Source organism: Chiloscyllium plagiosum, chromosome 35, assembly GCF_004010195.1.
Source record: "Chiloscyllium plagiosum isolate BGI_BamShark_2017 chromosome 35, ASM401019v2, whole genome shotgun sequence".
In the NCBI taxonomy this organism is placed as follows: Eukaryota; Metazoa; Chordata; class Chondrichthyes; order Orectolobiformes; family Hemiscylliidae; genus Chiloscyllium; species Chiloscyllium plagiosum.
The window spans coordinates 16,489,259-16,514,172 of NC_057744.1; the positions used below are offsets into that span (position 1 = coordinate 16,489,259).

Below are 24,914 nucleotides of genomic sequence, written 5' to 3' on the forward strand. Positions count from 1 at the left end.
CTCATCAATCTTCTTTGTTACTTTTTCAAAAACCTCAATCAAGTTTGTGAGACATGATTTCCCATGCACAAAGCCATGTTGACTATCCCTAATCAGTCCTTGCCTTTCCAAATACATGTACATCCTGTCCCTCAGGATTCCCTCCAACAACTTGCCCACCACCGAACTACCTGTATATTCAATAGCATCTATTTGTAAATTTGGGATCTTGGATTTTGAGTTGGTAATACATAGATTTTTTTTCATGTATCTGATATTTGAATTAACTTGTTAGTACTTCTGTAGCCATGTGATTTCTTTTAACATCAATTCTGAGGCCGACTTTGAAAGCCTAATGGACTTGTTCTCACTTTAAGATTTTACAACTTAGCAAGGTGAATCATCATACTTTAAGTTCAGTTAAAGTTTTTTAGACTTAGGGAGTTTGTTTTAAGTTGAAGGGAAATATCCAAGGCATACAGGGAGAAATTTTTATCCATTTTGGGCAATTCTGTGAAGTCCTTACCCATCCAATGCCTTTTAAATGTTGTAATTGCACATATTTTGGGACTAATAAATTTATGCTATCGTTGTGCATTTAGAAATCTGAATTTGGGTTACGGGGAAATAGATTGGTTTATTCTATTTTGTCTTTTTCTCTTTTGCTTGTTAAACATAATTTTTATTCTTAAAACAAAATCTGCACCATTGTGTGCTTATGTTTCATCTTGTTAAGTTCCTTCTCAATTCAGTCCTAAATCTGCTCTCACTAACCTTGAGGCTATGCCCTCTGATGAAGGGCTCCTGCCCGAAACGCCGATTTTCCTGCTGCTCGGATGCTGCCTGGCCTGCTGTGCTTTTCCAGCACCACTCTAATCTTGACTCTAATATCCAGCATCTGCAGTCCTCACTTTCGCCTCGCTATGCCCTCTTATCCGAGTTTCACCTGTCAGTGGAAACATTCTCTCTATTTCTATCTTGTCTATTCCCTTCATAATGTTATATGTTTCTATGAGAGCCCCACCCATTCTTCTAAATTCCAATGAATATAATTCCTGTCTACTCATAAGCCAATCCCCTGAACTACGGAATCAACCTAGTGAACCTCCTCTGCACCCCTTCCAGTGCCAGTACATCTTTTCTCAAATAAGGAGACCAAAACTGCATGCAGTATTCCACGTGTGGCCTCACCAGCACCCTGTACAGCTGCAATATATTTTCTCTGCTTTTAAACTCAATCCCTTTAGCAATGAAGGACAAAATTCCATTTGCCTTCTTAATTACTTGTTGCATCTGCAGACCAACCTTCTATGATTCATGCACAAAAACATCCAGGTCCCTCAGCACAGCAGCATGCTGCAATTTCTTACCATTCAAGTAATAGTCCTTTTTATTGTTATTCCTACCGAAATGGATGACTTCACATTTATTACCATTGTACTAACAGAACAAGAATTGGTCATTCAACCTATTGTGTCTGCACTTGTTTCATTAAGAACTACCACTTAATTGCACTCCCCTGCTCTCTCTCCACAGCCTTGCGTTTTTTTTTTACCTTTTTAAGTATACAATTACCTTCTGAACATCAGTACTGTATTGAAGTAAAATGAAAAATAGCTGATGCTGGACATCTGAAACAAAGACAGAAATTGCTAGTGAGACTCAGCAGATCTGACAGCACTGAGAGGAGAAAGCAGAGCTAACACCCCAAGTCTGGTAACTCCTCACCAGAACTCTTCATCTTCAGTTCTCATGAAGAGTCACCAGACCCGAAATGCCAGCTCCGCCCTCCCCCCACAGATGCGCCCAGACCCGCTGAGTTTCATCAGCAATGTTTGTGTTTATTTCAGCACTGTATTGAATCTGCTTCCATTATCTTTTCAGGCACAGGATTTGTACAACTCATTGAGTGAAATTCTCGAAATGAATGCTAACATTGCAATTGACTTCCAAAATGACAATTGAACCTGAATGTTAAAGTTCAGAAAATCCTGAACTAGGACTCCCCAATCCCCTTATGCCTCAGATTTCTGAAGCTTTTACCTATTTAGAAAATAGTCTATGCCTCTATGCTTCCTACCAAAGTGCATAACCTCACAATTTCCCACATTGTATTCCATCTCCACTTTGTCGCCCTCTCTCCTAACCAGCGCAAGTCCTTCTGCAGCCTCCCTGCTTCCTCAACACTAGCTGCCCCTCCACTTATCTTTCTGTTATCTGTAAACTTAGCAACAGTGCCCTCGGTTCCTCCGCCCGGATCGTCAGTGTAGAATGTGATCCCAACATGGACCATTGCAGAGCTCCTCCCATCATCGGCTGCCATTCTGAAAAAGACCCCTCTATTCCCACTCTCTGCCTTCTGCCAATCAGCTAATCCTCTATCCACACCAGTACCTTGTCCCTAACACCATGAGATATTATCTTATTTAGCAACCTCTTGAGTAACACTGAGCCAAAAGCCTTCTGGAAATCCAGATAGACAACATCTGCTGGTTCTTCTGTGTCGAACTTGCTCGTTAACTCCTCAAAGAATTGTAAATGGTTTGGCAGCATGACCTCCCTTGACGAAGCCATGTGGACTCAGTTACCATGTGTTTCTGAGTCCTCACCAATGTCATCCTTAACAATGGACTCTAAAATCTTACCAGTGATTGAGGTCAAGCTAACCGGCCTATAACTTCCTGTCTTCTGCAACCCTCACTTCTTAAACTGGAGTGTTACATAAGCCATTTTCCAGAACTCTGGCATCCTCCTTAACTCCAGAGATTCCTGAACGATCACCATCAATGCCTTTAAAATCTCCTCAGCTATCTCTCTCAGAATTCTGGGGTTCATTCCTTCTTTTGGTAAGGTGATTTATCCACCTTCAGATCTTTAAGCTCCCCTAGCACCTTCTCCTTAGTGACGGCCTTACCACTCACCCCTCTACCCTGACTTTCTTGAAGTTCTAGTGTACGGCCTTTGTTTCCCAATGTGAAAACTGATGCAAAGTTCTTACTGAGTTCCTCTGCCATTTCTTCATTCCCAAGATCTCTCCAGCCTCATTTTCTAGCAGTTCAATGTCCAGTCTTGCATCTGTCTAATATTTTATTCATCTAAAATACTCTTGCAATCTTCTTTTGTATTACTAGCTAGCATACACACATATTTCATTATCTTCCCACTTATTGCTTTTTTATTTGTCCTCTGCTAGTTTTTAAAGGCTTCCCAAACCTCTGGCTTTCCACTATTCTTCACTACATTGTGAGCTTTTTCTTTTGCTTTTACGCTGTCCCTGACTTCTCGTTAGCCCTGGTTGACTTGTCCTCCGCTAATATGTTGCTTCTTCTTTGGAATAAACTTTTGTTGTGCTTTCCAAATTTTCCCCAGAAACTCCTGTGTTTGCTGCTTCACCATCTTCCCTAATAGGCTCCCCTTCCAAATCAGCTCTGGCCAGTTCCTCCCTCATGTCTTTGTAGTTACCTTTACTCAAGAGTTATAGACAGAAGGCAGGACAATGGGGTTGAGAAATATATCAACCATGATGAATAGCCTAATTCTGTTCCGACATCTTATGGTCGAACCGTAATAGCATTACATCTGATTCAAGCTTCTCCTTCTCAAGCTGCAGGGTGAATTCTATTCTATTTTGGTCGTGGCAAGATATATAGTATTAGAGTTGCACTCAATATCTTGGTGGCACGGTGGTTAGCACTGCTGCCTCACAGCACCAGGGTCCCAGGTTCGATTCCAGCCTTGGGTGACTGTCTGTGTGGAGTTTACGCATTCGCTCCGTGTCTGCATGGGTTTCCTCTGGGTGCTCCGGTTTCCTCCCACAGTCACAAAGATGTGCAGGTCGGGTGAATTGGCCATGCTAAACTGCCCATAATGTTAGGTGCATTAGTCAGAGGGAAATGGGTCTAGGTGGGTCACTCTTCGGAGGGTCAGTGTGGGCTGGTTGGGCCGAAGGGCCTGTTTCCACACTGTAGGGAATCTAATCTAATCTAATATTGTCAAAAATCTCAAGTGGAGTGAGATTTTGGCTTATGTAGTATTCCAACTCTGCACTACATGGCGTGGTCTTCACATCCTCCTCTAAATAACACCACTGAGCAATCTGAGGTTGACTAAGGGCTACCTGTAGGTGAGCATGCCATCCTCTCCATGGGGGCATAAAATCCACCCATCATGTAGGACACACCATCCTCTGAAGCAGTATAAAGATGGTTCAGAGTACAGAAGAAGCATTTATGACTGAGTCTGCTAGACTGTTAATCAGACTGTGAATATTTCCATTGTTTACACTAAGGTGAAGATACTGTAATATCCTCGACTCCAATCCAAAGGAAGTGACAACTATAAAGAAATCACTCCCTTCACAGGGATGGAGTGTTGCTACTGGTTAAATACTTAGACATGAGACAAATCCTTTAAAAAGATAAAGGGTATATTTTCTTCCATTGATTAATTTCTGTGAAAGAGATTTTGATAAGACCACGTTCGATTTGTGCAAAAGGGAGAAAAATCTATTCCTTGATATTTATTACTGACAAACCAGTTGTTCACTTGAGCATATGCCTCATTTATTCTCATTCGCTATAGGTAAGAGCAAGGAATAAGTAAATCTCTATATAGAAATCTGAAGATAGCATATACAAATATTACTGCTTTATCGACTACAGCGCAACACGCTGAACATCAAAGTAATGGTTCATCTATTGACAGTGCTTGCAATAGTTAAGCTTCAGTGGTCTTACTGCTGACAAGCAATTTTTCTTCCTGATGTGATTTAGTATGTCTGGTTACTTTACTAGCATTTGTGTGTTGTGTGAAATCTCCCTTCATAAACGGGGGCTCTGTAGCAGTGCAGACACTTGCAACAGAAAATAAACATCTTGCTTCAATCCCTGCTGAGTCCATTCTAAACAAGCTCTTGCCTAATGCAGATGCATCTTATCTGCTTGCATGCTGTTTAATATTTAAACAAACCAAATGCTACCCTATGTGCTTAGAAATCTTGCATCCTTTAATTAAACAAAGGATACACAGGGGAATGAGTTCTCCACTGTAGATGACAAGTGCTGTTCATCTGGGCAGTCATTTGATAACGACATTCAATTGCCAGGAGAATGGATCTATTTCTGCATCAAATTATCATTTTCCAATTCCATATATTTTTAAAAAGATTTCTTGCACTCTCATGTAAGCTTTATTGCACTGCAAAAAATCCTCTCCTCCCACTTCCCTGTGTCCTAAAAATATATTTTTTTTTTTTTTTGCTATTTTCATCCTCAGTTAGTGACATACTCATTTAGTGTAAGCAGAAACCTGGCCTGACAATACACAAGTAATATCTGTGCTACAGGACTGCTGAGCAGTCCAATAATCTCCAACATCTGAGAAAGTAACTGTTCCCCCTCCCTTGACATTCAGGAGCGTTATTATTGCTGAATTCCTCACTAGTAACATCCTGAGGGGGTTAGAGTTGAACTGGACAAGCAATTCAAGTACTGTGGCCTTAACAGCAGATCAAGATCTAGGAATTCTGCAGAGAAAAACGCAGGTCCTGACTCCGCAGAACATGTCCACTATCCACAGGACACAAGTTTGGGATATCATGGAATATTCTCCATTTGCCTGGATGGGTCCATCTCCAATATTCAAGCAGTTTGCGTTATGGACTAGGCCAGACCTTTCAAAATATTTTAAAGCAGGTAGCCCAGACCGTAACTTTGCTATTTATTTAGCTAGGAGGAGAAAGTGAGGTCTGCAGATGCTGGAGATCAGAGCTGGAAATGTGTTGCTGGAACAGCGCAGCAGGTCAGGCAGCATCCAGGGAACAAGAGAATCCCTTCTGCTACCTCAGATCCTGGTTCCTGAAGAAGGGCTTATGCCCGAAACGTCGATTCTCCTGTTTCAGCAACACATTTTCAGCTATTTATTTAGCTAGGTGTACAGTGAATATTCCCAGTGTAAATCAGTTGGGTGGACTGCCAAGTTTTAAACAAACAAAATTTATTTACAAAATTACAGAATGCAATGCAAAGAACAGAGAACAGAAGACTGGATAACTTATCCTGTCCAAACCTGACTTAATGATGCTGTTCTGAAAGTACTTGCAACAGTCCCCATACACACATCCCTTAGCACAAACAGTGAACAATGGTACAGGCATCTTACAGTTTGAAATCATAAGGGCAGAAGGACAGCAAAAAGGCTTCCAGTTTCCCCTGTGACTCTTACTCAACTCACTCCTAAACTGAACTAAACTGCACAGCCAGAGACCTGGCCATACCCCCTCGATGACACCAGTTTTTCAAAAGACCTTTCAAGCTTTTGGCGTGAAGCACTCTCTGTTAGAGTAAACAACAAGGCCCCAGTGAACTATTCAAACTTCAGACACGATGGAGCTTGGCCAATTAACGCCTCTCTGAAAAAAACACTCAAGCGCAAAGTAACCTTGTACCAGACCAACATTGTGATATATGAAACCATCTCGGACAAAGGTGCCTGCCTGATTGGCAACAAATCAAATAACATTGAGGTCTTGAAGCACCAATCTATTGCCAATATATAGCATTTACAAGATGCACTGCAGAAATTCACTGAGGCATCCTAGACAGTATCGTCCAATTCACAACCACCACCCTAAAGTATAAATTCAGCAGATTCTCTGGAGCACCATCAATGCAAGCTCCTTTTCAAGCCACTCACCATTCTAAATTTCTATGGTTGATAACTGAATCCATTTAAAGAGGGTCCAGACAACCAGCAATCAAGTTAATCTCACCAAACTGGTTCAGTTCTAGAAGTGATCTGACTTTGAGTTGACACGGTATACAAGCCAGAACATAAAGACATTGTCTCCATACCAAGGTGTTCTGAAACATGATCCCATGCATCAAACATACTTACTCACCAAGGGCACTGCACACCACATACTAAGACTACAAATTCTTGCTGCACACTATTCATACTTCACTTCAAATGAGGTATTGTGGAGAAGTGCAGTAAAAATACAGTGAAATGGTTGCAATTTCTCTGAACAACATAAAGCTGCGAAGCTAATACTCACCAGCTTGCACGAGGATAAATTCTTTAGATTCTACACCTACACGGTTGCTCGCTGTGCAGTTGTATGGGCCAAAGTCGTTCTCTGAATCAGGTGTGACCTACAGGGAGGATATGCAACCATACGTCAATTATCATCAGTTTAAAAAAGTGAGACTTGATCCATGATCTTTTAATGCTTACTTCTCATCTCCTGAAAACATGCACGGGTTAGCAAATGATTGTTTAACTTTTCAAGGCATGGCAGCTCAGAATTTGTTCCCCCCAATGGATGGTTTGATCAGGATAAGATACAGGATGAGGTATCTCAGGCCCAGTAACCATAAAACACACTCTGGCTGTGCTCCATAATTGCTGACACTCCATAATCTACAGGTCTCAACTGGGGTTTTCTGGATTAAATAAGACAAAAAACTTTGGCTCTGAGACAAAAGCAGAAAGTGCACATTTGGCAGCACCTGTAAAGCTTAAAACAGCGTTTGTGTCTGTCCAGTTCAGTGACCCATCGTCAGAACTAAAAGCAGCTGGACAATTTTAAACTCTGTTTTCATCATGATACAGATGCTACCAGACTCTGAGTTTCTCCAACACTGTTTATTCTGGATAGGGCGATCTGTGAACACTGTAGAGCCAAATGGTGAATGCTAACACTAACTTCCTGAATTCCCCATATTGCTAACTGATCATATAACGGCAAATTAAAATGGTAAAGTAGGGCCTTCAGGACAATGTGCCCATGTTGTGCTATCCATGGAAAGTTGGATGGCTGCGAAAACTGATCTGTAAAGAGAGTATTTGAGTCTAAATCTCCTCGATTTGGCAAAGGGTTAGAGCCACCCAACTTTTCATGAAAATTAACCAAAAGGGAAATGCATATATCAAAAAAATTATGATCTGATTCTTTTAGAAATCAATGAAATGCCACAAAACCATACATTTTGTTTAAAACACACACTTAGTACACTTTCTGATGAATCATGTAAACAGAATCTTCTGGTACATCTAATTTCACAGAAAATCTGTTCCATTAATTTTGAATATGAAGTGCCAATTCTACAATGAAGGCCACCTGTTTATTTCTTACCTGAAGGTAGTTGGTGGATCGTGTGCTGTAGATCTTAATGCTGCTGTAGTTGGAGCTTGGTAATTGCTGTCCATCTCTAAACCAGGTAACAAGAGCAACAGGATGAGCCAGAACCTCACAGGTAATATTCACAGCGTTACCCTCCCAGGTGTAGACAGTCACTGTGCCTTGCAGCTTTGGAGCATCTGAGAATGAGAAAAACACATTCTTTACCACCTAAAAAAAAACACTGAAGAATTTCCTAAAATTTAAAATAAAACAAAATGGTAAATCTACTTATTCTGCTCCCAATGAATACCCTGAAAATGAAAGGGTGAGGAAAGGATTGGAAATCTGCTCGTGGACAACACAGCAAGATGTCTGCTCAACTTGCATTGTCTGGATGGTCTTTTTTTTAATCATCTTGAAGAGATCTTATGAAAATCAAAACTATTTGAATAATAAGGCCATGTGTGAGCCTGCCCTTGACTAGGTTGAAGCCAGTTAGAGATCCAGCTGCGTCTTCTATTAAAAAGACTAACCAACAACACTGACATGGCCCAGATCATTACTGGGGTCATATCTTCCATCTCCTTCCAGGACAGGATATGAATTCTTAGCATTAGCGAAATGCCACCCTCAATTTAGTGGCTTCAGGCAAAAATCTAACAAAATGATTTGTTAATTTAAATGTACTTTAGTTAGTCACAGACGTTAAAGTAGGTGGATCTAGTTGCTTCTGAGTGGAACAGACCTACAGGTCAGTGAAGAGGGAGCACAAAAGGGGGAGGGAGACAGCATGACGGAGCGAGGGAGGGTGTGCAACAGAGTGAACGGGAGGGAGCGCAGGAGGGACATTGGGAGGAAGTGTGGGAGAGAGTGGGAAACAGGGGAATGGGGGGGAGAGAGGGAAAGGGGGACAGAGAAAGAGAGAGAGAGATAAGCAAGAGAAACAGAGTGGGAAGCGAGAGAAAGAAAGGGGCAAGTGAGAGAGGGGAGAAGGGGGTGGGGAGGAGCAGTTGGACTTGCATAACCTGTCAGCTAAGCACCTGCTTCTAACCAAAGTCCCTGACTTTCATGACCTCAACAGTCATGTAACTTGTGATCAAATACATTTTACAAACACAGAACAGAAGTATGGTACACAATGATGGTTAGCTTTAGTTTATAGATCCCAGACCCATGCTCAGTGCATTATGACACACTGCCACCTCCACCTCTGGCATTGATAGCAATGGGCAGCTGCCAGCATCAATGACTGACTGACAGCTCTTAGTTCTCTGGCTGTACTTCCGCTGTTAGCGGCCCTCAATCACAAGGGAAATCTGACGGTGACCACTTCCTGTCTGAAAGGCACCTGACTCCATTGGGCCTCTCCATGGCAATGGTGGAGATTCTCCTCTTTTTCTCTGACTGGTGTGACAGAGTATAATTTTAAGGCAGCAAAACCACTAAGGCTAGATTTGAACATTATTTTTATGCTCGTTGAGTTCTTAGGACGTGGAAAATATCTGGACAGAATCAGTCATGGAAACCAAAAAACATAAGAGGTCATTAAGTGGACCAGGTGGATTAGCTAAAATGCATTTTTTATTGGATTGTGTGCACCGGGTATGAATTTGATCCACGGAATATTGCTACAAAGCAATTCATTCAAAATTGACAATATGCAGTTATGCATGAGATGCATGTTGCATAGAGTTATTGGGCATTAATAATTTAGTAACCTACAGTTTACATTTAGTGACATCATTATTACACAAACCTAATTTCTCTTTCCAATGTAAAATTATGCTGCATATTTTCAGATTGTACATGGTTATCATAATCATTAACCTCTAATCGATATTGTATCATCTCTGTTACACTATAAGGTCAAAATTAAACTTAAAATAAATTATTGATAATGTGATTGAAAATTAACGTTCATAGGTCATAAAGCCATATGGAACTGTCATGTAATGTTTGACCAAATACATTTTGTATAGACAGCACATAAATCTGGTACACAATGATGGTTAGCTTTCATTAATAGAACTTGAATCCTGACAGCTTATTCATTGGATGCGAGCAATAAGATGGATTCACAAGGCTTATCAAATAGTCCTTCAGTAGTACAGAACTTGAGTTCTGTGGAAAAAGATACATTTCGTCAAAGTGTACATATTGCACTCATCAGAATATTTCACAGGAATACCAATTTGTGAATTTCAATGCTGATGTGATGTCAAGTATGTACGTCCCAAAGACTGGCAGAATGTCTCAAACAGCGTGTCCCTTTGGCTATTCGCAATAAGCAAGACACTGACTGTATCTAACCAGCCCAAGCTTGCAAAACCCCCAACATTCTGCCCAACGTTAGATGTGATTCTGCAACTGGACATTTGCTGGATAATCCTGAAATTAAACTGAATCAGTTTAGGATCATCAGTCAGGTTTATGGCATGACACTCTTGCATGTACTGGAAGCCGCACAGGTTAACATATAGGCCCTGCCCTTTGCAGACAGAAAGAACAATAAATGCATAGAACCTCTGACAACTCAACAAGTGAGGTCACAGCCATTTGTCAGTTCACTCCTCATGTTACTGCCTTGAGCAGTCAACCTGCCTGCTACAAACAGTCAATCAGCATTAATGCCTGCATTCTCATGGTAACACCTCTAGATTCCACTCGCCAACCGACCTACACTCTCCTTTCATGCAGTTTAAAATGTTGATTTTCCCCTTGAATCGGTATTCTTGTGAATTGTCCTGATGAGTGCAACATGAAAAGCTTTGATAAATTTGAGCAATACTCAATGCTCAACTTCTTTTTACGAATTGATAAGTATGAAAAATATTGTCCCCTTTCGAATGACATTGAAAATAAAATCCTGTTCTTATTAATGATATTCAACATTGCAGACACTTGCAAATATATAAGTGAAATACGAGGCTTCTTGTCGCCCAGTGGGCGTGAACATGGACCTTCTGGCAGGGCTTAGTTCCACCCTGCCATGGAGCGAAGTCACAATGTGTCCAAATAGTTTGATTAAAAAAAACTTAATAGTCCAAGCACTTTAAACAGCCAAATCCTAATGGTACCTCTTCTATTTCACCATTGGGTTGTATGGTGAAATGATCATTTTCTGAACAAAAAAATTATCTGAATCATGCAGAAATTAGGAAAATAAGTAACCTCCTCAATCAGTGTTGAAACATATAATTAAGAGTTTTTTTAGTCTAAATTAACTATTTTAAAAAAATAATTAACTACAAAAAATGTTGAGACCATTGAGTGGAAACAAACATAGCTGATTAATTAAAACAAATTTAAGGCACAAAGAACTGGAGGAAGGGTAGCTGGGGATGCGAAATGTAAATGAAAGTGAAGGGGGTGATGGTGATAGGTCAGAGAGAAGGGTGGGGTAGATAAGTGGCAAGAAAGATGGACAGGTAGGACAGTTCAAGTGGGCAGTGCTGAGTTGGAAGGTTGGATCTGGGATAAGGTGGGGGGAGGGGGATGAGGAAACTAGTGAAATCAACATAGATCCCGTGCGGCTGGAGGGTCCCCAGGCTGACCACACTTTTTGATCCACATTAACAATGCCCATCAAGGATTTCATAGTCAATGAGTTCCACCTGGGTCCAATCACTACATAATCTGAACTTCAAAAAGCTTAACATTAAGACAATAATCCTGATTTTAATTGAATTTTACTTTGGGATCTTGAGGTAGAAAAATGATGTGAATTTGTTTGTTGTACAGAGAATGGAACAACAAAGATGAGATAGCTTGTACCCAACTTTGTAGATGTTGATCCCACCATTAAATGTTAGGCTATATTTAAGTGTTGTGCATGCATGCATAAAATCAGCATTTAGTTTCATGAATGTGCAATTTGACAGAGAGCCCCCTTGTCTTCTTTGGTCAGTGACTCCTCCAGTCACCAATGTTAAGCAGGTGGAATTTTCTATTAAAGGATCATTTCAATGGAGACCAGAGAAGTGGGAGTGTTTCTCCAATTTTCAGGCAATAGGCACAAAGTTGAAATTGTTGCTTGGGTGACTTGTTGTTCTGCTAAATGATGCTCACAGAATTAGCATCCATTGAGCTCTGGTTCAGTTTCAATCCAGTTATGTCACAGCACATCCACATAACAATCACTGTTAATGTCATAATGAGCAGGAGTTCCTATCTCAGGAAGAAATCAAGAACCAAATCCAAGTGCTTTGCTAAAGGGTAATCACTCAGACTGCAAACTAAGACACTGCCATTCACACTGTAAGAGTTATATTGGCTAAAACCACATGGAATCTATCACAAGGCTTCTTGTATGTTGTTGATGGACATGGAAATATTAAATCTGACTTTCTCTCCGCACAGATGCTGTCAGACTTGATGTGCAGTAACGTTTTCTATCTTGGTGTCAGATTTCCAGCATCAGCAGCATTTTATTTTTCCTTAATCTCTGATCTTTGTCCCAAAACTGTGACAATAAACATATAAGAGCACAGAGAGAAACTGGGAATGGGTTTTTGACCAGTAAAGAAAAAAAATTCCGCTATTATAATATATAATATATTTTTGAAAGATTAAAAAAATTGTCCCCTGGAATCAAGTTCACTCTCTTGTTCGGTGTCAAAACAACTCAATAATTAATGAAAACAAAGACTAACTAGTGGAAATTCAAATTGCATTAAGTTTACTTACACTGTACTTCCAAGTACATTGACTCAGAGTCCTGGCCAATTGAATTCTTCGCCTTGCAGATATATTCTCCAGAATCTGTATGCTGAATGTCCTTGAGAGTCAAGGAGGAAACTCTTGCATGGCTTTGAACTTCAATTCTTCCATCCATGGTCTGTCAGGTAAGAATGTGAAGTAGAAGTTAGAGAAATTCTTTTCTGATTGAAGTAGTGAATACAACAGGTTAGAAACAGAAACTAATGCAATCAAATAGCATGATTTTACTTTTTTTAAAAAAGATTTCTTGACAATAAACGTATTATAAAAGAGCCCTTGCTTGTAAAATAATGAAGTAATATTGATTTGTGATCTTTTACAACGTATCTTTTAAGTTGCATAATACAGGTAAAGGTAGCACTTCTCGAATATTTGGCATAAAACATTAAATCCTATTTTATTTAGTCTAGATATGTATACATGTTTGAAAACACAAAGATTTCTTGAGTTGCTGTTGATGGTTAAGTCAGAGGATATGCCTTTTTGTAAGAACAGATATAACGTGATGAAATTTTAATCAAGAATATCAATAAGTACCAGTAATCTGTTTCTCTCCAGAAAGAGTCTAAGAGTAAAGGAAGATTTCAGCTGACTACTCTAAAACCCACTGGACTCGTCAGCATATATTCTGCCAAGGAAACATTTTGTTCCACTTGTCAATTTTAACTAGTGTGCTTAGGAGTATTTGACTGTTAACTAATTGATGTGATAAATAGTTTAAAAATATACATTCTTTTTGGTCTGGCACAACATAGGCATTTAAGTAAGAATTAGTATCTGCTCGGAATGTCTTACATATTCTCCTTTCAGGCGAAGTCTCAAAACATGTAATCTGCCTTTTGTATGTCTTTACAACTTTATAAGGTTTGCTGTTTTAAATGCATGTCTTGACATCACTATCTTGAAACCTCTGGGTTGGATTTTCAAATTGGGTCAGGAGCTTGACATTTGAGATCCCATAACCATACGGTGCACTTTATAATGGCTCTCTCATGTGATCTATTCAATGCTACCTCTACCGCACATATACACAGACACACACAATTTCTGCCGAGCCCACTATCTAGCTCTGCTGCCCCCAGTGTCGACTGAAAGTACTCATCAAAATGAGAAAGGAGGCAATCGCCAACGTCCAGCCTCAACTGGCTGTTGAACATCAAGTGGCAGGCAGCTGATTGGTCCTCCGGGCCGCCCTCATTGTAAACAGTTTGACACAGGTACAGAACAGTGGCTAACTGCTCACCCACCTTTAACCCAGACCTCTCACTAATTACAAAATTTCCTGGATCACCATCCCAGTGGGAGATTTTATAACATTATCCTTCATACATTTCTTTCTCCCACTCCGTCACATGTAAGTGTCCATCACTCAATCTTTAATTTCTCACTTAGCACATTACAGGCTCTTGCTTTGAAATAGAAATATCATTCCTGTCAAAACATACTTAAAAGAAAGCTTAAGAGTTCATGTTTTCAAGCTATTTGAAGAAAATTAATTGCACATTTTAGGATAAACTAGAGCAACATCCTTCACTCTAACATCAGTACCCAGTTTCAGGACAATGAGTAGATGTGTATGCGGGTGTGAGACAGCAAGAGAAAATGAGTTGGTACATGGAAGACAGAAAGAAACTGTATGATACTAAAAAAGTGCGTGAATGCAAAAGACAAATGAGTGAGAGATAAAGTGAAACAGAGAGAGAGAGTGTGTGTGTGACAGAGAGATTGCATGCAAGTGAAAGAGTACATGTGCAAGAGTGGTAGAGTGTCAGTGTGTGAAAGAGACCAAGTATGTGTCAGCGTGTGAGAGAAAGTGAGCGTGAGCATGACAGAGCGCGAGAGCAAGCAAATCAGTTATATGGAGGTGTGGGGGAAAAAAAAACATGTGCTTGACCACACTTGATCTGGGCTTAAATTATTCAAATGTTTTAATGTTAACCAACAGTTTTTGGGCAGGAAAGGGAAAATGCACAACATAAAAGCAGCTCAGTTAGCTACTATGTACCTCATCCATGTGATCATCACAATGACAAAAGCCCAGGAATAAATCATTTGTCTACCCAGTCAAACAGAGTCAGTGAAAACAGAAACATCAAAATGTAAAGAGGAGGAAACTAGTAACATAACAATTCTGAAACACCATTCGCATTGCCAAAGATATTTCAGAACTTTCCAAATCCAGGATATTTAATGCCATTTTCTATCATTTAAAAACTTTTACAGAAAACACATTAGTCATGTAAATTCAAAACATTTTCTTGCTAATGCACCAGACTATATTACACTTAATTTGTGAAATTGCAGGAATTTTATTACTGCGCATTTTATTTAATAACATATCTAGTACTGTCTGTATATAGTTAATAAGATGATTGATTGTTGTTGCTGCTGCACTTCCTTAGTTACTGAGGGTGCTTGATGCTTATAAAACTAATAATATGTATGTACTGTATTTGTATCTAAAATGTGCACATGTACATCAGATATCTTGTTCCCTTGTTACAAATTCCATCCTTCTCCCTAGTCACTGTCTCAGGCAGAAACAGACTGTGTGCAAGTTGGAACATCTTTTTAAACTCACAATCCTATATCCCCTTCATAACAATGACTGCCTGCCACTAAAAGCTAACTTTGTCAATGTTTCAGCCTATCAGTTTTTGAAACATTAATTTGTTGCCCACAGATTCAACTAATTCAGTGCTCTATTGGCCAGCCCTTTGTCCTCCACAGCATTGGGCTTGCCCATAACATTGATCAAGTCCTGCTCATCACAGATGCGGGACAGGTTCTGTTCCAATTTAGCAACCACTGACACTTCTGCCATCTTTGCACTGAAAAATAAAATGATAGCATCTGAATCTTCAAACTGGCCAGGAAAATGTCAGAGCTGGAATCCAGGGTAAGATAGGGAATTCAGTTAGTTTTTAAAATGTTGGAATAAATTTTCACCTAAAATTCCTGTGCCTGACAAGGTGCAGTTGCTCGGTTTTATACCTCTGCCATTGGCCATCCTGCCCTGTGAATGCCAGGACTTAAAGGTGAGCCCAAGGAGTGACTTAATTAATGTGCCATTTAACAATGAGGCAGCTTCACACATGATTCATGGTGGAGAGCACCACATTCTGATGGTCAACTAAGAAAAGGCATGACATTTGCGGCACATTACTGCTTCACAATTTACGTTAGTTCTCAGCTGAGGAGTACCAATGGTACGGAACTACTGGGCATACTGTAAGCTTAGAGAGGAAAGATTTAAAAGGGACCTAAGGGCAACGTTTTCTCACAGACACAGGTGCTTGTATGGAATGAGCTGCTTGAAGAAGTAGTGGAGGCTGGTACCACCTGATGATGGAGCGACGCTCCGAAAGCTAGTGTGCTTCCAATTAAACCTGTTGGACTACAAACTGGTGTTGTGTGATTTTTAACATTTACAAGCATCTGGATGGGTATGTGAATAGGAAGAATTTAGAGGGATATGGGCCAAATGCTGGCAAATGGGACTGGATTAATTTAGGATAACTGGTCGGCGTGTATGAGTTGGTCTGAAGGGTCTGTTTTTGTGCTGCACATCTGTATGACTCTAAGAGACATCATGGTGCCCACTGGATACTGAAGCAAATTCAAGATGGATTGCATGGCACTGCACTCTGTTAGACAAATTTCAAACAGTGAATGAAACATCCCAAGTAATGAATTTTCTATGAAACTAATTTATACTGCATCCCTTAATTACCTAGGGCTGCAAAACAAGCTTCTGCATCAAGATATAAATATATATTGGACAACACAGTTGAACAGAGAGGCAGAAGACACCTGACTACACTAAGTATTGATTCTTTCAAACTGAAATGACAACAAATGAATTGACAGAGCAGAGAAACTTAAGGCCCTGAACAATAGCCTAACATTGGTTCAATTGTTCTGGACCTTAATAGTTGCCACAACATCAACATCACTACATCAACAACAGGTGCAACAACAAAGGCATGTGACCACTCCTATACGAAGTATAATGTGAACAAAATCACCAAATGAACGTAGAACCTGAAGTGTTTAATGGAAAGCTCCTTTCATAAGTCCGACTTACTCCTTCATTGGCTGATGTAACAAGACGTTCTGTAGTTGCATTGATGTATGGGTAATTTGGACTCTCACAGAAGCAGATTGAGAATTCATCACCTCCAATCATCATCATCATCATCACTCCATTAAACTTAACGTCAGAACACTTGAAGAAAGCATTAATTTTCCTGGGCACCACAATATTCAAATTGGCACAAGACGACAGGCATAAATCAGAAACAAATCCTCTCTTGAAAAAAAAAGTGACTCATGTCTATATATAAAAGCCATCACCAGCAACATGTTTAATGTAGACTGGCGAGGTCAAGCTAAACCACTGCATGTTTGCTTCTAAAGCAATTATGGCACCTTACATAATCCATAGTATGCAAGGTACCTTGGGATAGAACCCCAAATGTAAATCTTTATGAATTAAAATCATGCAATATTGTATCATACAATTGACATAATGTTCATCACAATCATATCCATTACATTTGCCCAGTTAGCAACCTCTGAACTCCTGCAGTTGACTAATAACTCTACATAAATTTGCAAGGAATTTATTTCCTATACTTCAATTTTCTTGTTCCCAGTTAGGTGAGTATTTCTTTGTTGGGAAGTTCAAGACTGTTTTCTGCACTTGCAACTCCTTTCTCCCTTTTCAGATGCCTTTCTCCTTATATGACCCTTTAAACACGCTATCCCACCCACCTCCATTGCAGATTCTCTCTGTTCCATTTGTGCAGCTCCATTACTTAACCACCTTTTGCAAATCTCGTCACGTCTAACATTTCACAAATGCTTCATCTTTAAAGGTTAATTACTCAAAAAACATTGTTTTCATTAAAGAAGGTAGGGAGACGAAGGAGAACTTAAATACATTACTAATTCAGTGAGGGAAAAAGCTCACTGGGCTGATTGTAACTATTGACCAAAACTAGGAGTGAAAAAGACAAAATGAAGCTAAATATTATATACTTTAAGATATAACTCCAAACAGTAACAGTTACTAATACTTTGGGGACCAGGATCAAACTGACAGTGATATCTTAGATACAGCTGCAGAAAAATGTGCCTGAAATCTCTACTGATAACAATATTTTTGAGCTCAGACTAATCTAGATTAGATATTAATGCATTTTATCCTGAAGTAGTCTCCACATCAAAAGTTACTGACCATTTTACAATACACATGTTACATGCACGTGGCAATCTACAGGCACAATATAAGACAGGAACAAAATGTAAAGGCATCCAAATTTGAGAACCTTTGTTCAGTTCATTTTCTTGCAGCGTTTGTTATGCTTTAAATTTTCAGCAGCAACCTAATATGGAAGCTAGCAAATTGGAGTGACCATTCCTGAACGCTACAACTATGTTTTGCTGCTCCCCTGATATGGGTCATTGTGCGGTGACATGAAGACTGAGAAGGTTAATTAAAAATCTGTCAGGGCTTACCCACATGGACGAGTGATTTTGATCCATTCTACAACAATTTCAACCCTGCCTTACTGAGTTCAATAGAACATGTTAATACACAGATATCTTTTTCACACTTTGAAATTACAGTGCCATCAACTTCCTGTTACATGACATGTAAACATTCTCCTCTTTTGGATTCTTCCACATGAGAATGTCAAAGTGGTAGTATCATGAATTATGCAGAAATTTGATCTTTTTACTTAGCAAAAATGCTTTAAATGTTCGCATTATTTGTAGTCATGATTTTATTTTGGTCAAAAATTACACGAATCCATGTAAAATACTGTAAATCCCTTGTTTAGATTAGAATCAGTCTGAACATTGGGGTGCAGACAGCCTCACACAGAGCACCTTACACCTTCAATGCATTATCTAGGCCAACATGGCACCTATTGTTAAAGTTCACTTGAGAATGTAACTTTAAAAACGTTCTGGGATTTACATATGAAAGAACTGAAACAACACGGTCATTCGAAAAGATGAGAGACTTAAACAATCCTGGTCTTTTTCAATATATAATTTCAGTTACATCACACTGTCAACTTTTGTTATAAATTCTGTGACTTATGATCTTATACTCCACAACCACCTGATGAAGGAGCAGTGCTCCAAAAGCTAGTGCTTCCAAATAAACCTGTTGGACTATAAGTTGGTGTTCTGTGATTTTTAACATTATTTTGTAAACATTGTCACAAAAGTAAATATATATTGTAAACCAATTTCATAGTTTCACACTCACCTACACAGGAAAGATTACATTCAACACGTGCATTAAAACTTAAAAAATTATTTAAAATTATTTTCATTGAAATTATTTGTAGGTTTTAAATTGTTTCTAAATATAAAATATCAGTAAACTCAAATTTCACCATTATTTTACTGTGCTAAGATTCCTCATAAACAATGCTTTCACCCATATCAGTTAAGTTGCTAAGTTTAAGATGTTATGCACATTAATTTAAGATCTCCAAAAACTCACAACCATCCTCGCTAGGAAGAACTGAAAACAAAAAAATGGTGGAGATCACAGTGGGTCAGGCAACATCCATGGCGAGAAATCAAGCTAACATTTCTAGTCTAGATGGCTCTTCAGCAGAACTACTGAAACATCAGCCTGCTTTCTCTCTATGGATGACGCCACACCCGCTGTGATCTCCAGCTTTTTTTGATTTCAGTACATGTTCCAGCATCTCCTCGCTAGGAAGACCTTTGCCATAGCATCCTGATTGACAAGGTTATACATAAAACATTGTTAGTAGTCTAAGGGTGCACGGACTTTGATTTTTCCTTAAAACTGGTTAGCTACTTAAAGAGAGGTAGAACTGATAGAAATCAATTGGCTGAAAATAGGAGTCTGAACAGTGTGTATGTAAACAGGTTTTGAGAGCGATTTAAAACTGGGCTCATTAATTCTGCTTCATTCTTCATTAATGTTACCTGACCCGGTGAGTATTTTAAGCATTTTTTGTTTTTAATCCATTCTCTCTACCCTTCCAGTTGCGATGAAAGTCACACTTTTAGGCTGTGAAGTGAGTTGACACTACTTGCACTTTCAGTACTATTTGAAATCAAAAGCAATGATACGAAGTAAGAAAAGTATATTTGAACTTAACATTTACTGGATTAACTAAGATATAAATCAGAAGTGCTATCCTTGTGTCAGTTACATGAAAGAAAGATGACTTTTGGAAAGGTTCTATTTACCACAAGGTTTATAAATAAAAGCATACTAAATAAATAAAACAAATAAAAGCATTTTGGACTTCCAAAATCTGTGACATAATGGAAATCATTGTGGGGAGACAGCCATACTCTCTCTCTCTCTCAATTTTTGGCACAGTAGCAAAAATAAAGCAATTCTGAAAGTAATGTCTTGTATAATGCAGTAAATTATAACTCGACGATTACTGCAGAGATAAGATCAGCACACCCACATCTAAAGGTGGTGGAGCTTCAACAAAAGAGGGTTGTTAGCATGTGAATGTATTACACACAAAGACTGAAAACCGACTACACAGCTTCAAGCAATAGCCGGAAACGTCACATCAGGTAAAATCACGGCTAGATTGTTCCTTGAAATGTTAACAAATGGAAGATGTCATGCCCGGAAATTATGTCATACCTGTAACTTTTAAAACATTAACTATAATTAGCACGGGATCTTATGGAACCGAGTTTTCTTTCCAGAAAATGCACATTCAAGTTCTGAAAAAGGTGGTCACAGAGTCATACGACTTGAGCTGTGGATTGCTACTTACACACAATCATGGTATCTTTTTGAGACAAGGAAGTGTCAATAACTAAAAAGTGTTAATACCCATATTGTGAGAGTATCCAGAAGGGATTTCTTGACCTAAGTATGTATTTTATTCCAGTAACAAAGATCATGATTGTCTCAGAACCCAAGATTGGATGTCTGCAAACAATTAAATCCAAACACAACATCTGGAGTGTGGAGTGTGGAGTTTGCACATTCTCCCTGTGTCTGCATGGGTTTCCTCCGGGTGCTCCGGTTTCTTCCCACATTCCAAAAGATGTGCAGGTTAGGTGAATTGGCCATGCTAAATTGCCCGTAGTGTTAGCCGAAGGGGTAAATGTAGGGCAATGGGTCTGGGTGGGTTGCGCTTCGGCGGGTCGGTGTGGACTTGTTGGGCCGAAGGGCCTGTTTCCTCACTGTAAATAATCTAATCTAAGTAATCTAATCTAATCGAATCTGGAATGGTGAGCTGTGAAGGTAGTCATTATGCTCCCCCTTCACAGGATGTCTGAATAACACAAAACAACACCTGCAGACACAGCATCGGATGGGATAGTAATATCTATGCCTTTAAGAACTTGAGATTGCAACATTATAAGAGATCTTAAAGTCAGTTCCTTTTCAAGTCCATGAAACAGAAAACTGACTATTAGGTATTGTGACAACGGTAACTGTGATTAGCAAGTATTGAAACTTTAGATTTTCAGACAGTACATGAGTAATCCTCTTTGTTATAGTGTCATAGAGTTGTATAACACAGAAACAAACTCTTTGGTCCAACCAGTCCAGGTCACCATAATCCCAAACTAAACTGCATGTTGTCTGTGCAGATCTGCAGGTGGTTCTTGCACACACAGGGAGAATACTAGCAATAAGCAAGATTCTTTGTGACTTTAAACAGTGTAGAGATTGAACTACTCTACACTGTTAAAGAGGGCAGCAGGAACGTGTGCACAATGAGTGCACTCCTGTCTGCAAGGAGACAAAGAACATAACCTTCGAAAAGGAGAAGTAGGGGTCAGCGTCTCATCATTCACATCAATGCCCACCTGGTATAATGAGTAAAAGATGATAATGATGCGACTGAAAGGAAATTAACGTTGGGGCTGGAATCCTTTGCTCAGATTCTTCTTTGCACACATTCGCTTTATTACTGATAGTGGCGAGAAGCAAATCATTCCAGCTAAACCACATCAATAGAATTTTCATATTTGCAACAAAATGTGGTAGCTCATGGTTGTTTTATTGTGTGATGTGTTCACTTGAAAGATGAAAACTAATGAAAAAAATGGATAAGGACTTCAATCAAACATTGTGTCATTGTTATGGCGTTTCATGTCTACATTGTGATGCAAAGTGTATGATTTAGTAGTACTTATTTTAGTGTTTTGGATTTCGAACTACTGGTATGCAGGTTTGGTCTGTGTCTGTGAAGGGATTTAACTTGCAAGTATTTTTCTAGCCACGGTGACTTAACTTAAAAAAATGTATATGAGTGTTTTTGAAGGCTAATGAGAAATTGTTTACATTGGAAGAAAATCTTCAGGAGTGACAAAAGTATCTGAGTGTTGTTAGGATTAAAGGGACAGTAATTTACCATGTGGTTCAACATCTTTAAACTAGATTTTCCTGCAAACAGCTTAATTGATTCCATTTAACTGCATTTCTTTTTTGTAATAAACTTCTGTTTCATTGTTAAAACTAAACCTGCAGCATTGCTTACTTGTTTCAGTCAAAGACCATCTTAAAACTGAAAAAAAAACAACCATCCTATTAAGCTAGATTTCAGTCTGAGAGTCGGCTTGTTTTCAGTAATAACATCAGCTGGGATCACAACAAGAAAAATAAATCTTTACTTCTTCACCTGGGATAACTAGAAATTCCAACTTGTCCAGAATATCTTAGGCTATCCCTTCTACTCTCCTGCTTCTGCTACACTCACTGACAAATTGTCAACCTGCATACTGAATTCACTCCCATTCCTGAAGTTACCTGTTTTTCTGTAATCTCTATGAAGTGATATAAATGAAAGCTAAATGGTTGTGATGGATCTTTTTTGCTTTAAGAAAGCTCATAGTTTCGCAGACATCCAAGTACCATAATGCGTGGGAAACAGTTTCAGTAACAGAACCAAAGCATTCTTTAACTCAACTTCAAAAAAGCTTTTTTTTGGACTTGTCCTACATATTCAACTTCAATTAATAAAAACATTTAATCATTTCAGCTATCATCATTTCTAAACTCATTGCAAAGTTATTTTTATTCAAATTCATTCCTTTTTAAAATATATTCTTAGTACAAAAAAGGATTTTTTTTCCTTTGAATATTACAACAAATACAAAACCAAACAATTCAAACCAATGTTAAAAAAAACAACCACTAATTACATAAATAAACAGTAACAAAAAACTAAGGTAAAAAAGGACAATCTTAACAATAATAACAATAATGATAATAACCACAGATCAGCAAAACCAAGCAATAGCCCTCGATCATCAAGCGCACAAGTTTATACATATTCATATGTTCGTAGTTCCTCCCCTCTGGACATCAGATTTATTACATAGAATTGTCATGGCTGCTTAAAGGGTCTTATTAGTATGGCGGACAAATCTATACCCAACAGTCCAAAAAGGGCCGCCACATCTTATAAAAAGTCTCAGTTTTATGGTGCCTCATACTCGTAAGAAAGTTCAAGGGGATGTGCTCCATCACTAGCTTACACCAGCCCTGGGGGATTTTCCGACATCCACCCTAATGGAACGTTCTTTCTTGCACAAAAAGTGAGAATACTGAAAAGCCTTTTTTTGTGTGCATCTAATGAAAGTGAATTAACAAAACCAAGAAGAAGAGATCTCCACCTCCACCCCAAGGGCCTTCTCTATTTCGCGTACCACACCGCTCCAGTATCCCCACTGTCTGTGGCAGGACCAAAGACAATGATTGAGCGTGCCCATGCTCACTTTAAATTTAGGACACATTGGAGATGCTCCCGCTTTAAATTTAGCGAGGCAGACACCAGAGAGGAAGAAGCTGAACTACACAACACAGAGCTTTAATGCAAAAGAATCCACAAAACCCAAAAATTACAGAGACTAAAATAACTGCAGCCAACAAATCTACAAAACTTACAAAAACTATATCCAACAAAAACAGAAAAAACACAAAATCACCAAAGGCTCTGATTGGAGGAATTTACCCCTATTCAAAGGGGGTACCTACACATCCTACAACCCTATTAACCATTCCAACTGCCCTCACAAATCCTATTCGGCCTTTTGACTTAAGTCAACGTGTCCACAAAGTTCTTTGCTTTCTCTGGCGAGTCAAACAAATGTATGGATTCATTATGATTGATCCGAAGCACCGCTGGATATCTTAGAAAATACTGGATCCCCAGCTCTCTCAACCTCCTCTTCAAGCCATCATAGGACTTCCTTTTCCAGACCACTGCCTCCAAGAAGTCTTGAAAAAAACATGACGCTAGTGCTGCAACATACTAACGCCCTCAAACCACCCCACCCCCCCCCCCCCCCCCTCCCGGGCTCTCGAGGCTTCCATGACCAACTGCTTGTCTTTATAATGATGGAACCTTACCAGGACAGAGCACAGGCGCTGATCTGTACCTGGCTTTCGTGCCGCGATTCGGTGGGCTCTTTCAATTGTTATCCTTCCCTTCTGAGCCGCAAACCAAGGAATCCTTGGAACCACTTCTTGAAGAATGCCAGTGGCCACTCACCTTCCGTCCCCTCCGGTATGCCAACAACGCTGGTTCCTTCTTCTGCCTCTGTTTTCGAGATCATCTACCAGATCCAACAGACCTGGGACCTGTGTTTCCAGGGCTTCAATCCGGTTCTTGGAGGAGTTAGTCTCTGCCTCTACCCCTGCAGCCTGGCACTCGAGCTCATCGGTCCTTTTACCCATGTCTTATCCGATACAGGAGACAGCCTCTCTTCGATTTTTTTTTCCTGGATCTGTCTCCCCAGGACCTTGCAAGATTTGGCCAGCTCCTCAACCAGGGTCTGGTGAATAAGCAAACCCGCTGCTTCAGAGGGCTGGGCCGTGCCACTGGCTCTGGGTAAACGTTCTCCTTTTTTCGGCATTCTCCAGCTGCAAGGACAAAACTAAGTCGATTTTTTTCGGGTTTCTCAATTCTTTACTGTGTTTTTACTCACAATAAAGTGTTTGGGATGAGTCCTGGCTCTGTCGGGTCAGTGCTGCAATGCAGAGCCAAGCAAATACGATCTTAACAGGAGGCCGCCATCTTGGATTCCCCCAAATTCATTCCTT

The 24,914-nt window shown here is 39.5% G+C and overlaps 1 protein-coding gene across 22 annotated transcripts in view; it reads right to left on the reverse strand.

Moving 5' to 3' along the window:
* The window catches only part of LOC122540675 (neural cell adhesion molecule 1-like), a 508,029-nt gene that overhangs the window by 113,548 nt on the left and 369,567 nt on the right, over positions 1–24,914 (reverse strand). For all 22 annotated transcript variants that reach the window (XM_043676739.1, XM_043676737.1, XM_043676738.1 and 19 more), the window contains 3 exons: positions 12,788–12,938; positions 8,114–8,298; positions 7,034–7,130 (listed from right to left, as the gene is read on the reverse strand). In XM_043676739.1, the coding sequence (XP_043532674.1) occupies positions 7,034–7,130; positions 8,114–8,298; positions 12,788–12,938 (433 nt within the window). The remainder of the gene's footprint in view (positions 1–7,033; positions 7,131–8,113; positions 8,299–12,787; positions 12,939–24,914) is intronic.